Source organism: Archocentrus centrarchus, chromosome 21 (genome assembly GCF_007364275.1).
Source record: "Archocentrus centrarchus isolate MPI-CPG fArcCen1 chromosome 21, fArcCen1, whole genome shotgun sequence".
Classification (NCBI taxonomy): Eukaryota; Metazoa; Chordata; class Actinopteri; order Cichliformes; family Cichlidae; genus Archocentrus; species Archocentrus centrarchus.
In genome coordinates this window covers 23,615,981-23,634,886 of record NC_044366.1, presented here as the reverse complement: position 1 = coordinate 23,634,886, position 18,906 = coordinate 23,615,981, and the positions used below count along the sequence as shown (strand labels likewise).

The 18,906-nt window shown below is 40.4% G+C and overlaps 1 protein-coding gene across 1 annotated transcript in view; it reads left to right on the top strand.

The window, feature by feature from the left end:
• il1rapl1a (interleukin 1 receptor accessory protein-like 1a) overlaps positions 1–18,502 on the top strand; it is a 188,608-nt gene extending 170,106 nt beyond the window's left edge. The window contains exons 11-14 of the mRNA XM_030758212.1: positions 3,924–4,069; positions 10,552–10,698; positions 13,520–13,690; positions 16,364–18,502. Coding sequence (XP_030614072.1) covers positions 3,924–4,069; positions 10,552–10,698; positions 13,520–13,690; positions 16,364–17,085 — 1,186 coding nt within the window. The 3' untranslated portion in view covers positions 17,086–18,502. The remainder of the gene's footprint in view (positions 1–3,923; positions 4,070–10,551; positions 10,699–13,519; positions 13,691–16,363) is intronic.
• The last annotated feature ends 404 nt before the right edge of the window (positions 18,503–18,906 follow it).

Sequence of the window (18,906 nt, the reverse complement as noted above, 5' to 3'; positions counted from 1 at the left end):
TTCCCTGTGCACATATTTAGATGATGCTGAACACATTTGTAAAAAGCAGTTTAAGTGCCTTTACCTCGCTTAATGTCTTTCTGTAACATTGTAACGATTCCTCAGACGAGACTCGCTTCCGAGACTTACAGACATTTAAATCAAGCCCGTCTTCATGTCGCTCCCCTCCTACTAGTGTAGCACATTTAAACAAGTCCATTCTCTGGTCCATGTGCATGTTTCCCATTAGGGCTGTTTGGAGAGGCTGCAGCTCCTGGGAGACAGCCCTGTCAGATGGTTAACAACTGCCATTTTTCACACCGCCACCACTATGCTATCTCCCCCGCTGCACCCACCTATAGCAGCATGCAGATGGGCCGTGGGGAGCTGAGGAGGAGGGCTAGAAAGGGAAGAGAGGAAGAGCGGGAGAAAATAAGCAGGAAGCAAACAGGAAAGATGAGGAGTGAGAAAAGAAATATGACACAAATCACTGAAGAGTAGAGTTGAGAGGAATGTTAAAGGGAGTTCTTTTGCACATTCATTTGAACACGCAAAGAAACAAATGTCAGTTTAACCAACCCCCACTGCTCTACTGTCTGTCTATTTCTCCCTCTCTCTCTTTGTCCATTACTCCCGGACACCAGGATTCTCCCACTCACTGTCTGAGGGGTTATCATTTTAATAATTTAGACCCATATTACATGCAGAAGATCAATAATATATACAATTATCCACTTTCTCTTGCTGATGCTGCTGTCCTAGGCTTTTTCAGATATATCAAACGCCTTGATTTTACTTAAACACATACAGCAAAATGAGGACTAGGCAGAGAAGGAGAGCAATGGGGGGAGAAAGTATACAAGAAACTAAACACAAACTAATCTGTCCTTTACCTGCAGTCAAGCTCTTGCTCCCTTTTAAATGATACAGTGGACATGCTTTCTCAGGGTTACCTCTCTTCATCCGCCTGTCACCCACATGCTTTTCCTTTTATTACTAATGCATCAGCAGCCAAACATAAGCTCAGAGAAGAGCACTCATACCTTGAGAACAGAGTTTCTGCAGACATTTATTTACCCAACTCTCAGCCTATTGATTTGCTGGAGTTCATTTCTGTGGCAACCCGAGCACATAAATTCTCATTTGCGCCACTGGGACCAGGCTGTTGCTGTTATCATGGCATGGATGACTGGACATTAGCATAGCATGCAGAGATTAATAAATTAACAAAACAAATGTGGCTCAGCATAAAAAATAGGTGATCAATATGTTATTGACCAGGTTCATTTGGTGTTTTGCAGGTGTGCATAGAGTTGAATATATGAGAGAAATGAATAAGTTGGAAATTGATCACTAAATGAGCAAATACAGAGGTTTTGTTAGTGGGGAAGGGAGTGGATAAAGTGTCTGCAGCAGCTGTAGGTTGAGAACAATTTTGCAGTTTATTCATTCTGCTAAAGCTATATCACTGAACTCAATCACCCATCAAAAAGCAGAGGTCCTTGCTCCAGGTTCTACAGAAATTTACAAGGTATTCTGCAAAATCCGACCCAGGTCATCTGATTAACCAAAGTAGGAATAGCTTCATATGTAATTGTATCCCAGCTGTTATGTGTCCTTCAGATCTCATCTGTATCTATGACCCTGTTTACACTTGGTTTTAAAAGCTATGTTGGGTGACTGGGTCGCAAGTGGAGAGCCAAGATACATCATCATTTCTGTGTCCATCATTAGACTCTAAGGTTTCCAGCTAACCTCTGGTTCACATGTTGTTACTGTCAGTGTAGCTTCCACTAGAAGGTCAAAGGACAGTGATATTTTGTCTGCTGTCATTCAAGCAAGAGATTAACAAGGGCTAGCAAAGAAAACAATATATTTATCCTTCAGTGGTGATATATTTTCCTACTGCATCCTGATGCAGTCCTCATGTTAGCGATCCAACAGGACACATTCGAATTTACACTACAAAAGACATGTGGCCAAACGTATTCAAAAGCATCCCAGCAAGCGGCACGAGTGACCAGATCAAACAGCCTCTTCGCAATGCATCTTACTCGTATGGTCATCACTGTCCGCTGTCCACATTTCGAACCAAGCATAGACAAACTTTAGGTTTTCATCATCTACACTCATGATTCCCGTAGTCGTTATTCATCAGGTTGAATGGCTGTGTTGTGTCACATGGTGTGATAATGTGAAATGAAGACACCACTTATACACTTAAAAATTACTAATACCATTAAAATTACTAATACCGCACTGTAAAACTGCTCTGGGAGAAGGAAAATTCCTGGTTTGAAAATGTTACTTAAGTAAAAATATGGAACTACTCTTACAAAGATTTACTTTAGGTATTGAAAGTAGAAGTACTGCTTGGAGAAATATCCCCACTATTACTGTTTTCACATATGAACTCCAGACAATGTTGGGAGAGTTAAGATGAAAGCCTGAGGTTGCAGTTTATCGCAAGGAGCACGCAGCAGGAGGTAGTCGACCTCAGTCACATTCTCACTTCAGGAAATACTGGTTCTGCCCAAACAGAGCATGCAGGAGCCTCGGCTGGGGCCTTTCTGTGTGGCGTTGGCAGTAGCAAGCAGTTGAACAGGTGTAATATTCACACATTAAAGCAGATTTTTACTGCTGTAGTTGGTTAAGGTGGAGCTCATTCTGAACTTTTCCATTTCCAAGTGAAACTAAAGATCATTTCATGCTATGTTGATATGATTTTTTTTTCTTAATTGGGTGTTTTATAAATAATGCTGAAAATAGTAAGAAATGTCTTCATAGTGCTCCGTTTTTCACATATTTTGTGTCTGATTTTAAAGTAAATAGTAACTAAATGCTGTCAGGAAACACCAAAATTAGGACTTTAGTATCTTACCCAAGGACACTTCGACATGCAGACTGAAGAAGCCAACCTTAGTGGATGATGCATTCTAACTTCTGAGCCACAGTCCCTCAGTGCGGTGTTTGAGTAAACATACATAGTTAGGGTTAGGGTCACCACTGCTTCCTGGACCTGAATTATTCCCATGCCTCCTTCTCACAGCCCGTATCCTACTGCGCAACAAACTCTGAATCATCAGTACTGCCGTTGCCTCTTCACACACAGCCCATGATACACTTTCAATTACCGATGCCAATTCTCCCAACAAGCTTTCTTATGTGCAGTTTATCAGCTTGAAGGCGAGAAAGAAGTGAGATGCTCGAGAGTCATTATCCCCCTACACGTTTAAACACAAACACACACATGCAAACACTCTCTTCTTTCCTCATCCCACTCTTCCTTCTCAGCACAGTAATGATACACACACTCACATACAAACAGAGGAGATCTTTTTCTCATTTGCACTTTGTTTCCTCCAAAGAGTCATTTGTGCTGAGGGTGCTGTAAAAGTAGGCTAAGTAGTGTGTCCAAGGTATGAGGGAGCATTATCTCCCTATTCTCTCCTCCATCAGGCTCAACCAGCCCAGCGGGGGACACTCATTTACTTTATGGAATATTACTTTCTCTCCTTCTCGCCGTTACCATGGCAGCTGCTATAAAAAGATTTTCTCCTCATCGCTATTATTTGATTTCCTCCCGCACAAGCTGAGGAAGATCCCTTATTGATTTTCATTGCTCATATGTTTTGAGTGCAAAGAAAGAAATTAACATACCATGAAGTACTTAACGGAACACAAAAGGGGCTTCATCAAGATACATTTGTACCACAGAAACACTATTTTGCATTGCTTAACCTTCGTGAATTTCAGCGCAATATCTGTTTAACAGCTCTGACTGATGTGCTTTGGGTCCTGACTCCTGAAGCCCCCATCACATGCTGAACATACAGCTTTTGATCCCATTTAATTGCATTGATTACAAGTCACTCCCCATCCACCGATTGTTTTTGAAGCTGAGAGGCATTGTTTGAGTAATGTTTGCTTTGTTTGTCTTGCAGGGTTGTCAAGGAGCATCTTGGTGAACAGGAAGTTGCCATTTCATTAACTATTGACTCTTTAGAGGAGGATGACCTGGGAAATTATTCCTGTTATGTGGAAAATGGCAACGGCCGTCGCCAAGCTACCATCCAGTTGTTCAGGCGGGGTAAGGGCTCTTTTACATTTCCTACTGCAAATTTAAAGGGACAGTTCACCTTAAAATTAAATACCGGTACACATGACACCCCCCAGCCTGTAGTGCTGTTCATCCATGTACATTATTTTGGTGTGAGCTGCCTAGTTTTGCAGATATTGGCTGTAGAGATGTCTGCCTTCTCTTCAGTGCAATCAAAGTAAATGGTACTCGCCTTGTGGTGTAAAGAGCGCACATTTGATAGACTCAACAGCAATCTCATGATTTCAGAAATCACAAACATTGTTATGATCAAGTTAATGTCTACCTATATTTTTTCATGTGTAGCACTAAGTACGTGCTTTTCTTGGGATGGGCTTCTTTGCTAATTTAGGGATCCTTGACTCACTGCATGAAAGAAACACAGTTAAAGTCCAAACCTTATGAACAACTGCATTTACAAGGGTAGACAGCAAGAACAAGAATGCATTAAATTGATTCATTTCCAGTATGAGAATTGATGAGCAAATGAATGCTTGATCTTGGAATGGCACATAATGTGTGTGTGTAAGGATGACTGGGAGGATGTGGATTTAATTCTCAGGCTGTTGGTAAATAATGAGCCAGATGAAAGTTAATAAAATGTCTGAATGATTAAGTTAATGTTAATTCAGACTAATTCATATTAATTCAGACTACCAACAACATTAACTGTGAGGCAGCTGAAGTTAAGCTTCAGTCTGTAGTGATAGCCTGGCTTCCAACAGTCTTGCCTGATTCATGGAGCAGGTTCAGAAGGGCACAGCAGTGATGCAAACAGATGTCAGCAGCTGATGTTGGTTCTCAGTCTCTTGCAGCTGATGTCGATTGGATTCTGAATTGCTACCAGGCACTCTGTGAAATGGTGAGGTTTTTGGCTTGAACTAGTTTAGAATAAGGATATATTTCTGTATTCAATTAGCAAAATTAAAGTTGAACTTGAAAAACTGGAAAGCGAAATGAGATTATGCAAAAACTGAAGACTTTCGCAAAAAGTACAAATTTAAATCAATACTATAAAGATGTAAAGAGCGTGGGCCTTGATATGATCAGTCCCTTTATCATGCTGGTCTCACTGGGATGTCCTCTAAGGGGTGACCAAGATTATTTGCACTGTTATGGATTCTTGGGCCAAATTTGATGTTTAAATAATAACTTTTGTTCTAATTTCCTTTGGACGGATTCAAGTATTTTTAACTATGAACAACAGTCTTCCTTTCTTCACAACTACATAAATAAAAGTGAGTATAGTGTGTTCAGAAATAATTACATGTTCTGGTGTGTGTGAAGAGAAAATGGTATTAAAACAAGAATCATATTTCAAAAGATTATTGATAGCTTCAGTAGAGTATAATATATGGATGACTAATCATCATAGCATCATTTCTAACAATATAACAAGAGATGAAATATTTCAGAAATATTCCTCAAATGACCAATTTTTTAAATTAAGAGTTTCAGGCAGTGTGATGATTAAAGTTTCACAAGCCTGGGTGGATTATATAATATTAACATCTTGCAATGAGATCACTGACATAACAGTTTAACAAGCAACATGTAATTACACTCCACGATCTAGTCGATTAACACTTCACCTGAAAAGTTGTCTTCAGTAAGAAGAATGCAGTTTGTCCGCTCCTGGTGTGCATTCATATATGTGATTGAAACATGGGTGTGATATCTCCAGCGAGGGGGAAACAAGTCATGTGTGTCTGTGTGTGTTTACAAGAGAGAAAGAATGTTCAGCCATAGAAGATTAAGAGTTACATTTGTGTTTTCTGTCTATTCCTGCTCATAATGATGCCTCCTGTAGAAGTTTTATTTCTTTTCAGATCTTCCAATTATAGAAATTTCCCTCTTGTTTGCACAGTCCTCCCTAACAGTACACTAGAAATACTAAAACACCGCCAATTAACTGACAGACTGAAATCTAATCTGTCAGTTAAATGGCTGTGTGATGGGAGAGAAGTAAATATGCAATTTTACTTCTAGAGCACACTTAAAACCGAAGTGCTTTATACTAAAATAGAATAAACAGGTTCCTAAAAAACTGACGCTGCATGCATTTACAGTGTTTACATGAAATAGCCCAACAGCAACCAATCCTCCAATCACAGCTCCAGAAATCAGCAGTTTCCAAAAGCTTGACAGTAAATCTATGTTTTCAGTTTAGATTAAAACTGTTACAGTTCAAACTTGTTTGAAGTCACGCCGGAGTTTTGGTGGAATAACAGCAAAGGTATGAGCACAGGAAAGACTGAGTAGCAGACCTCAGTAATCTTAATGGAGTGTGTAGATGCCGCATATTTACCACATATGCAAATGCAAGAACATTTAAGGTTTTAAATACACTGAAGTAACATGACCCCTCTGTTTTGTCCGATTCAGTAATCTGCCTGCAGCATTTTGGACTAATTGTAGTTAAGATGTGACAAAAGCATGCATAACCCTTTCCAGAGCAGAAGTTGTTCTGTTTTTGGTTTTAGTCTAGAGATCTGAGCTGGAAGAAACTGCTCTTGACTTTTGCATTTTAAATTTGTGTCAAATATTATCCTTGTCATGATCCAGTAGCGAGGCAGGCAGGAAGTGGACCCAAAATGCAGAACTCAGAGGCAGAAGTAAACACAGCTTTCATTGCTGGCAGGTAACAGACAGTAACCAAACATAAGAACATGGACACTGCCAGCTGGGCGGAGACACAATAGGGAACTCACTACACCATAAGGGACACAGACAATATATACACACGAGGTATCAAGAGGAGAGTGGGAACATCTGGGGCGAACAGGTGAACAGGATAACACTAATGAGACAAAGGAAGCAAAACTAAACACAAAGCACATAGGACATGGGACTGTCAAAATAAAACAGGAAGAGACCAAACATGATAACGCAGACTTGACCTAAAGAAGGGCTGGCACGCATAGGGAATCTAAACATGACTAAATGGAAAGCTAAACACACAGGGAACAACGGGAAGTCAAACTGAACACAAGACATGGACCAAGACAGACACAGGAAGACAACAACAAAGGGAACCAGGAAGTCATTAACAATAATGATAACTAACGACCGAACAAGAAACTATAACGAACAAAGAATCAAAATCAAATGCGAACAGGGAACATAACAGAAGAACTCAATGAAAACAGAACCTAAAAGAACTAAACGCTAAACGCTGGGCACACGGCCCAGGACCATGACAATCCTGAGGTTCTTAAGCTGTGTTTTAAAGCTCCCCTTCCATACAGTTATTGTCCAGATTGTCATTTATATGGCAGAAAGTTCGATGACACTTAGAACTACTTGGAACTATTATAACTATAGCATGTTGGGTTTGTTTCTTACCTTTTTTATTCAAATTCCTAACTGTACAGCTCAGCTAAGCTGTACGTGATGCACCTCTACATCCTGTGACGAGGATGCTTCCTTCAGTATGAGCCTCTTGTAGGTTTCTTTTGCACAGTGATGCAGCTGGTGGGTTTAGTTTGAAAGGAGAAATTGTTTCTATCTCTTTGAGGATTACAAGGTGAGTGCCATTTAGTTTTATTATAGTCAAGAATATGCAGATATTTCTACAGCTAATCCAGAACTGGGCACTAAAAGAATCTAGATTGATTAATAGCACTACTGGCTGAACAGAAACAGAAATACTCAAATAGACTTTTATGTGTTTTTCATGTTCCCCAGTAGCTGTGTAGCTATTTTGGTGCTGTAGCATGACTTGTCGGAAGCTCTTTTCACACACTGGTTGTCATCCTTAAAGAGAGGTAATTTGATGGTTGTTTAAACAGCAAATTGGTCCTCAGCTTTTCCCAACAGGCCAATAAGTCCAGCATACAATTACATTTTATGCTGTTATATGTCTGTTTCCCCACTTTAATCTCTGTCTCTGCAATCGTCCTTTGTAGACAGCCATTTTAGCAGTTTTTGCAGACTGCAGACAACTTCATTTAGCTCTCTTTGTAAAAGCAGCAGTTGCAAAAAAAAAAAAAAAATGGATGCTACGAATGACTTCAAGGCAACACCCCCTCCCTCCCTATCTCTCTCTCTTCTCATCCACATCTGATGTTTATTTCATGTTCTCTGTTCCAAGAATGCATCACTCACAAGCCCTGCAGCAGGTCTAATATCTCTGCAGGCTCCCTTTCCTTCCATCTCAAAAGAAAGAGAGACATGAAAACAGAGGAGGCAGAAAGGAAGTGGGGGGTCAGTAAAACATAAACAATTTCAAGAGTGAAGATTATTGCCGATAATGAGTTAAGAGCATTAAATTCGGTTAAAGTCGGAAGAGGCCGGTAAATAGCCAATTAGAAGCCCAAGAAGACATTGCTGTTTTCCTGCAACACAGTGTCGGGTGTTGCTTATGAAAGAAACATCAAATATAATGCATGAACCAATGTCAAAGATCTGTCTTTACAAGTTAAAGAGCTTTTTTGAGATTTGCCACATACACTTATTTCTCATGCCTGTAAAGTAAATACAAAGCTTAGCACAGAGACTGGAAACAATAAGTGGAAATTGTTCTGGGCTTAGCCAAAACTAGTCCACCCACATAGCTTCCTGTATGACTTTTACACTTTGGCTTTTGTATTTATTAGAATACAAAATATGGTTGGTAAATTAATCTTTAGATGTGCTTGAGGGCAGATTTTGTTACCTTCAGACATAGCAGCTTTTCCTGTCTACAGTTGTTAGGCTAAGCTAAGCCAACTGGCTGTTGTCAGTGGTAGTGAACCCTGATCTTTTTATTTACTCTCATTAACACAGACTATTGCTAATTTTGTATTATATGATAACCTACTATTTATTAAATTAAACTTGTTTGAGAATAAATAATTATTAAATCCGAAACGTGTAGCTAAAGTTAAAGGACTTTTAATAAAAAAGTAAGATTTTATAACTTCACAATATTACTGTTATTACTTTAATATGTACCTTTGCTGTGTCTGGGGTTATATAGAGAGTAAATTGGCATATAGCCTAGAGAATGCAGGGTCACTGTGCAGCATTTCAGCCCACAGTGTGACAGAGATATAAAGTGAACCTGCTCTAGCTGAGCCTACCAGGTAAATGCGGCTTTAATACACACCATAATTCATCCTTCCCCAAGCTAGGTCTCTGGGGAGATGAGAAGGAGATAATAGAGAGGAGAAATGAATGGAGAGACAGAGAGAAAGTGGGGAAGGAGAAGTAAGAGAACTCTGAAGAGAGTGGGTTATGATGGAGAGATGAGCGACAGTGTGATGAATAAACTAAAGCCTCTTGTTTTGAAAAGCCTCCATCCATGTCCAGAATTGTCCCAGTCCCTCTATGGATGACAGCCAAAGTGCAAAGCTGTGTCACTGCCGCGGTGCTCCAAAGAAATGAACCCAGTTTCTCATTATCTCCTTTTTTTCCCTATGTGTCTCTCTGCTATGTGCCCTCTCATTTTTCTCAAACTCATTATGAGACTCGTGTCTCTGAAGATTGATTCTGCATCGCTCTGAGCCGAGCACTGAAAGTGCTGAAGATCGTCCAGATTTTAGGCAAATGTAAACGTGTCCTATAAGTGCATCATTCTGTGAGCTTAGCAGAAATAATGAAACAAAGTTTCAGTTTGAGTCCAAACTGGTGTACAATACTGTCATGGCAAAAAGAAAGTACAAGCACTCTAGATTCTTAAGTATGTTCAGGACATAATTAAAATAATATGGTCCTTAATAAGTCTTTAATTTGGGTACAACATAATACAACCTCAGATGAACAACAACAACACGTTATACCATGTCATTATTTAAGCAAAAAGTTAGCCAAAATGCAGAAACAGTGTGTGAAAGTCCACTCTCACTGCTTCCATAGGAATTAGGTAGCAGCCAGGTGCTTATGGTGTGGGGTTGTTTTGCAGGAGTTGGGCTACCGAGACATTTTGGACAATTTCATGCTCCCAACTTTGTGGGAATTGTTTGGGGATGGCCTCTTCCTGTTCCAACATGACTGCACACCAGTGCACATAGCAGGTCCATGAAGACATGGATGAGAGAGTTTGTCCACCATAAACTCCCCTGCATACCTAATGATTTTAGAGTCAGATATGAGGCCGTTTGTTCAACAGGTAAAGCTTATCTCAAACTGAGTCATACAATAGGATAATGATCCCAAGCAAACCAGCAAACAGAATGGCTGAAAAAGAAAATCATGGGGTGTGCTTAGTTTTTCACATACTCCTGCTGCATTTTGGCTTAGTTTCTTTCAAATAAATAATGACTCAGTATAATATTTCATGTGTTTTTGTTAAACCTGGTAGAGACTAGATTTTTTTTTTTTACTATGTCCTGATATGTAAAACCTTAGAATTGTGAGAGTGTTTGTCCTTTGACAGTGACTGTAAGTGACCATTTTAGCATATTCCTGAGAGACAAAACTCTAAATGGAGTTTTAACCATGACTATCTCAGCAGTCTGGGTTATTTTCTTGTCTGTATGTGTTGTCCTCAGCAGAGCTCATGTACACCGTGGAGCTGGCAGGAGGGCTGGGAGCGATCCTGCTGCTACTCATCTTTCTCATCGCCCTCTACAAATGCTACAAGATTGAGTTGATGCTTTTCTACAGGAGGCACTTTGGCAGTGAAGATGTAGATGGAGGTAAAGACAGAAGAATGTCTGTTAAAAAAAAAAAAAACCTCTTGTTTTTCTCTGCCTGTAGCCTTTTAACCTTCATTTTCTTCACACTTTTTACACCAGGACTTTCTTATCCAAAAGTCGATGACAAGCAAGCAATGATGTCTCTGTATGTTCCTTTGTGGGTTTGGTTTCACAGTGGGTTTAGTTTAGCAGGTTTTACGTGTGTGTGTGTGTGTTCTCTTACTTTCATCCAAAGCAGACTCACTAGTAGCTACAGATGTTTACCCCAGTGCTATCTCAGTGACTGCATTTCGTCTGCTGTTGGTATAGAGGTGCGTGTGCTTGTGTATGTATCTTGGTGCCATGACTTCACTTGGAAGGGAGGAGATGGTTTTTCAATTTGTTGCCCATTTAAAAAAAGATCAATCTCAGTATGTCATGGAATGAAGCCCACCCTCTGCTGCCAGATAGTGGTACACAGCAACCAGGCAGGCTTGAAGCACCATCCCTGAGGAACAAATAGGAGTGTAACAATCCTCAAATTAGAAAGCAACTTTTTGTTTTCTCTGCAGAACAGAGTTAACTTTTGCTTCACTTAAGGATTTGTCTGTTTGTGTCCCAGTATCATTCCTTTGTGTTTTGCTTCTTCTTTTTTTTTTTTTTTCCCTTTTGCTTTCTTTTCAAGAATTCTGGAAAGGCAGAAGTCACTGGATTGTTTCTACAGTGGCATAAATTATCCATTGCACACAGCACTGTAGATTCAAACTTCCACATGATTAAGTCATGCCGTCAGGGACCGCTGATACAAGCTGTTTTTGATTTTCCAACTTTGCTAGGTGGTTAATTTGCAAGGTTGGTTGCTAATTTGAAAGCTTTGTTTGATGTTTGGATCCTATCGAGCACAGCCGTGGCCCTTCCAGTAAGTTTCAAAGCTGCGCATGCTCCTCAAAAGAGTTTTTGAAGAAGCCCCTCTTCACTTTCTGGCTGGCCCACATTCCAGTTTCCACAGAGCATAATGACTAGGACTTAGTGAACATGTCACCAGCACTGTTCTTTTCCCTATTTTCTATTTTCTACCTTCTCAGTTCTTACCACTGTCTTCTGGGAAATCAGTTTTAGGTGGGAAGTGAGTACTGCTTGTGCCTTGTTTTGGGTTGTTTTTGTTTTTTTTTAATCTACCCCAATTTATTTCTTGTGTACACTACATGTCCAAATCAACATGACAGCACTGGCAAAGTTAGTACGTGTTCTTGGGTGTGCGTCTGTTTTTTTGAAATATTCTCTATTCCAAACAAGAATGATAAGAATTTGACTGCATTCAAGAGACACTTTTGGGAATACCATTTGCAAGCAAGGCCTTCTCCATGAACATAAGTAGCTAACTTCATGAACGCTCTTGTGGCTCAGTTGAAGGAAATCCCTGCTGGCAAATTCTAAAATGCAATGGAAAAGAGAGAGTGGAGGCTGTTACAGCAGTTTTTTAAAGCAAACGAGATCAGTACTGAACAGAAGCACAATCATGTGTCCCGTAGGAATTTTTGAAGTTTTACTGTAGGTTAGACTATAGACTCAAAATGATTTATTTGGCTTGGTTTTATCATCAGAAACTCTGCCCAAGATATCATTACAAACTCCATTCACTTAATCGGTGATGCTGCTCTTCCATTTTGAGATGTTTGATAATCTTATCTAAGGCATGACAATATATATTCCATTCAATTTAGTGCCAAATCACAACAAACAGTCACCTCAAGGTGCTTTATATTTTATGGTAAAGACCCTGCAATAAATACAGAGAAAACCCAACAGTCAAAATGACCCCCTATGAGCAGCACTTGGTGACAGTGGGAAGGAAAAACTCCCTTTTAACAGGAAGAAACCTCCAGCAGAACCAGGCTCAGGGAGGGGCAGTCATCTGCAATGACAGGTTGGGGCTGAGTGGAGAATGTCAACTTTGCATTAAAATTACACAATTGGCTGATGGACACCTAATGACAACCTTAACATTTATACACACCTTCACATTCATGACAGGTGTCGTGCATAGACTGTGTTTAAAAAAAGAGGTGCCTTAAAACTGCATTCTTTTTTATGGTCAACAGGGGGCAGTTCCTTTGGTTGGAAAATCAAGTCCAACTGTATGGACTTCTATGAGAAAATGATGCCAAGCATGTACTACTTGCTTGCTGTATGACCTTAGTAAACACACCCCTGATGAGCTTATGGTCTCAGGCGGTAGTTTCAAGTCTTGTTTAGGACCGCATGTTCATTTTGTAAATTATGGTCTGCGTTAAAATACAAAATGACAATAAACCAGGGTATCCTTTAAGGCAAGCCTACTTTGTGATTGAAACGTCATTAAATGTTCAGCTTTTGAATTCAAAAGTTGAGTCCATGAATTAGTGGGTGAAATCACAGGGGCTACATTCATCTTTTATATACAGTCTATGCTGTTGTGTCATGGTTATGAAAGTCATGTTGGTCTTATGTACACCCCTTAAAATAGTGATACCAAATAATTCATTGCTTGAAACAGCCATTTAATGCAATTTCAAATATATATATATTTATTTTAAAATGTAAAAAATCAGTTATAAAAGTTTACTTTGAACCCTCAATAAGGAGTCTGTCATCTTGTGTTATAGGTAGTTTTAAAAGTTAGAACCATTGTGAAAGTTAAGCCAACACAATTGCAGAATTGTGTAAAGCCAGTTGTCTGGGAATAAAATGTTCATCAGAGAACATTGGTGCAGTGTTCCGGTGTTATGCTTTTGTCTGTGCAATGAAAATGCCATCTGCATTTTTCATGACTGATTCTCCACTCTTTCTTCCTATTCTTCAGAAAATAAAGACTATGATGCGTATTTGTCTTACACCAAAGTGGACCCTGACCAGTGGAGCCAGGAGACCAGGGAAGAGGAGCGCTTTGCCTTGGAGATCCTCCCTGATGTCCTGGAGAAACATTATGGCTACAAACTCTTCATCCCAGATCGAGACCTCATTCCAACAGGAAGTAAGACTGTGTGTGTTTGTATGTATGCTTGCACTCATGATAATGTTTGTGCCATACTGTAAAGAAGTGTAAGGGTGTTTTATTTATATATTATTTATATATATATGAAATTAAAGGAATACTAGAAACATCAGATTGCAATAGGAAAAAAACATGATGATTAATTTGATGGAAACTAAGGTGATCAACCTACACAGGGCTGAATTCAAACACACTCCAAAAATCTAAGTGAAAAAATGGTTAGGTCAGATGAGCATGGGGACCAGTGAATGGTACAAATTTGTGATTGTTCAAGCTCCGGGAGCTGTCTGCAAACTCTGACCACGTGAGGTTGGGCATTGTTGTGCACCAGGAAGAACCCAGGACCCACTTGACCAGCATAGGGTCTGACAATGGGTCCAAAGATTTCATCCTGATACGTAATAGCAGCCAGGGTGCTGTTGTCTAGCCTGTAGAGGTCTGTGCATCCCTCCATGAAGATGCTTCCCCAGACCATCACTGACCCACCACCAAACCCCTCATGCTGAAAGATTACAGGCAGCATAATGTTCTCCTCGGCTTCTCCAGACCCTTTCATGTCTGTCACATGTGCTCAGGGTGAATCTGCTCTCATCTGTGAAAAGCACAGGGTGCCAGTGGTGCACCTGCCAAATCTGGTATTCTATGGCAAACACCAATTGGGCTCCATGGTACCAGGCAGTGAGCACGGGACCCACTAGATGATGTCAGGCCCTCGGGCCACCCTCATGAAGTCAGTTTCTGATTGTTTGGTCAGAAACATTCACACCAATGGCCTGCTGGAGGTCCTTTTGTAGGGCTCTGGCAGTGCTCATCCTTTCTTTGCACAAAGGAGCAGATACACGTCCTGCTGATGTGTTAAGGAGCTTGTACAGCCCTGTCCAGCTCTCCTAGAGTAACTGCCTGTCTCCTGGAATCTCCTCCATGCTCTTGAGACTGTGCTGGGAGACCCAGCAAACCTTCTGGCAATGGCATGCATTGATGTGCCATCCTGGAGGAGTTGGACTACCTGTGCAACCTCTGTAGGGTCCAAGTATCGCTTCATGCTACCAGTAGTGACACTGACCCTAGCCAAATGCAAAACTAGTGAAAAAACAGTAAAGATGAGGAAGGGAAAAAATATCAGTGGCCTCCATCTGTAAAACCATTCCTGTTTTGGGGGTTGTCTCATTGTTGCCCCTCTAGTGCACCTGTTGTTAACTTCATTAACACCAAAGCAGCTGAAACTGATTAACACCCCCCTCTGCTACTTAACTGACCAGATCAATATCCCAGAAGTTTAACTAAACTGATGGTATAAAAAAAAAATAAAGTGTTCCTTTAATTTTTAGTTTCAGTGTTTGGCACATTGCTCACACCTTGTCACAGTCTGTTTGGTCTGTTTTTGTCCTCACTGTTGGTTTTCCACTGTCACTGTCTTGTGTTTCAATGTCTGGTGCTGTCAGGGCAGACTCAAGCAAAGGATAGCCACACACATAAGTGATGAACAGATGCATATTTCAAAGTTAAAATAAGGGAATAGGAGGGAAATGCAATATTCGGTCCAATACTGTCAACATGAACCCTTTTTTTTCTTGTATCCTCTCAAACCTCTCGATAAAAGGAGAAGATCATAGCATTTCTCACTAGCTGTTCCCATACTGTGTACTACAGATATGGGAATACAGTATGCAGTGTGTACTGGGAGCTGATATATTGAACAAATTTATCATCCTCTCTGGTTTTCATCCATGCATTAATAAATCCATGAAAATTCTGTCTGAACATATTCTCATGTGTGCTAACTCTGTTTAGCAGTCTGTCTTTGCCAGTGGTACACAGAGTGCTCTAGTTAGCAGCGATGCTGTGTGTTTCTACTGTAGTTTTCATGTGGAAAAGATAAAACGCAAACACATCCTAGTTGGTCCAGACAGAATTAAACATCAGTGGATAATGTGTGAAGGCTCTGAGCCCTGCTGACTGAGCCGCTTCTATCCTTTAATCAAAAGAAAATTGCCGCCAGCACCACTGCCAAGCAAAATCATTGTAGATGAATGTCCAATCAGGGAAACATGGTATGTGATTAATCATATGTGAAATAAAAAGATGACTGAGAGGGGACGCAGCCATTCTTATGACCATGTTGAGCATGTTTCTGTGTCTGTAATGTGTTCTGCCTGTGACCTGAATGTTAAAATGTTTATGTTTAGGTCTCACCAATGAGCATTACCAGGATGACACGCGGCTCTTTGGAGGTACTCGCCTTCGGTCTTTTCCTCTTGCATCAGCTGCTTTCATGCTTAGAGTGGCACCATTGTGTGATCTGAAACATCAGGCCCAATTCAGTAGAGAGCTCAGCCTAATCCTATAGAGTGTGCGGCTTTATCAATCACTGGTCTGCAGTTGGAGCCATATGGATCTACTCTATGTGCATAAAATGTTAATTTATGAGCTGCACCTTTCTGCACACTAAAAGCTCCATATTAAATGAGTGTTACTGGATCAGATACCTGTCACTGTCTTGTGTTTTGTGTCTGATGCTGTCTGTGTGTTCATCCATCACCGTGTTGTGGCTCTGTTCTCATTAGGTGAAGACACTGCTCACTGCACTGTTTTGCCACGCTTATTTCACATAAATTCATGTTCTTTTCTTTCTTTACCACTTCCTTCCCGCAGCCTACATAGAGGATGTGGCCCGCTGTGTAGACCAGAGCAAACGCCTCATCATAGTCATGACACCCAACTACGTGGTGCGACGAGGCTGGAGCATCTTTGAGCTGGAGACGCGACTGCGCAACATGCTGGTGACGGGTGAGATCAAAGTCATCCTGATTGAATGTGCCGAGTTGCGTGGAATCATGAACTACCAGGAAGTGGAGGCACTTAAACACACCATTAAAACCCTTACTGTCATCAAATGGCGTGGACCCAAGAGCAACAAGCTCAACTCCAAGTTCTGGAAGCAGCTGCAGTATGAGATGCCATTCAGACGCACGGAGCCCATGCTCACACATGAGCCAGCACTAGACGTCAGCGAGCAGGGGCCATTCGGAGAGCTGCAGACTGTTTCTGCCATCTCCATGGCGGCAGCCACTTCCACCGCCATGGCCACCGCCCACCCAGAGCTGCGCTCCTCGTTCCACAACACCTACCACACCACCATGAGGCAGAAACACTACTACCGCAGCTACGAGTACGACATGCCCCCAGGAGGGACCCTGCCACCTCTCTCATCTCTGGGAAACCAGCACACCTACTGCAACATCCCACTAACACTGCTGAACGGACAGAGGCCTCCCGGAAAGAGCCGAGAGCACAGCCTGGAGGAGGGCCACGCTAACAATGCCATGCTCCCTCTGCTGCCCAGGGAAACCAGCATCTCCAGCGTCATCTGGTAATGACACGCAGACTCAGCGTCAGCTTTGGGAAGACCAGTCGGCGTCAGACACGACCAGGTTCCAGTCCGGCAGTTCTTGGGAACACAGTCTGAGGTTGTGATTATGACAAAAAGTATTTGAATCCTTATGGCTCCGGCAGCTAGTCATGGAGGTACAGCAGGTTTCCGGACTTGGTTTCTCTTGTTTTTCAATCAGACTGCACCTCTTTTACAGAGGATGTTTTCTATGTGGAACTACAGGGGATAACGTGAAGACACTGTTTCATTAACTAGCGAGAAATGGACTCATAAGAACTCACATGTTAAAGAACCAACACACTATGGCAATTGTTCACACAAGCGCATATACATACACACAAAAATTTGCATCCATACAAACAAAAGGAAAACAGGGTCTGTACATATATTTCAATTTCTTTGTAGCATCAGTGTTTTCCTGTTTTTGTTCTTTTGTTTATTTTTATTCAATCATGTTTGTTGCCTTCTCTACTGTAGGACTTTGCTTTAACTTGTCATAAAGAGTTGTATATTTTTTAATCATTTTCTCTTTTACGTTTGTTTTTTTTTAATTATTATTATTATTTTTAACACGCTCGATAGGAAAGCCAATATGACATGTGCGTGCGCTGTTGTGTTCCTTTGTTTGTTTGTTTAAAAATCTTTGTGTAGTTTAAGAGAACTTTTTTTTTTTTTTCTTTTCAAAACTTTGAGAAATGCCTGGACATTTCAGGAGCTTTGAGGAGCTAAAAGTTGTTTTCGTTGACCTGTAAAAGGTGTATCTAGTTTAAAAGGAAACTCTTTTAAAAAAAAAAATAAATAATAGAATATGCAAAAAGAAGGAGAAGCCGGCAAAAATATACCGTCTTGTGGGACTGAAAAGGAGGAGCGGTTGGGGAGCGGCGCTCATCCTCTCCAATCAGATAGACTGGCAGATCTCTCTCTAAAGCTTCATATTTTCTATTGAGACGAACAGCCTTGCTGTTTTAGAGTGATAGTGAAATGCCTCACCTTAAAAAGAAATCTGTAGATTATTTTAAAAAGAATTCTATTTTTATAACTGAAAAGAGTTTGCTTGAGAAGTCATACTTATTTGCATTTCATCTTCCATAGAAAGAGGATTTGTGTATAAGTGTTATGCTGGTTTTGTACCCTTCGGTGTGGTTCCTGGTTTGTTAAGAGATTAAGGCGGCTTTTGAATCCCACATGACAGAATACAGTATGTCCTCTGCTCTTCTAAATTCAAAGGTAAAGCATTTTCAGTGTTTGGGTTTTTATATAAAAAAATAATAATAATATTATTCCCATCCTGATAATTCATTTGATTCATATGGATAGTTCATGTTTAAGGAAAGAAAAGAATTCCTTTTGTGTTTTGAAAGACTTTTTACATATATTTGAAGGTGTGATTTTTGAGTATGCATAGCAAATAGATATGTATTCTATATATAATATAGATATTTATATAAATATATAAACACAATTTTCACTTGGAAAGAAATGTCTATCTTTATAGAAACACAATCATTATCAGTTGCCCTTACTTTCTCACTGCACATTAAAAACATTGATTTCCTTTCGATGTTTTCCTTTTGTGTCCAAGTTGAACCAACAGTAATTTATAACACTTCTGAATACACTTTTTTCCCCCATCGCCACATGATTATGTAATGGCTAGAGTTAGCTACATCCACTATGTGTGAAACAATAATATTGAATCGGTGATCTCCCCGGTAATCTGGCACAGGGTAAATGAACAAGTGTTATTAGTACTGTTGAAATGTCTTTAAACAAACTGTGCCTTCAACATCCGGCTCACAGACGC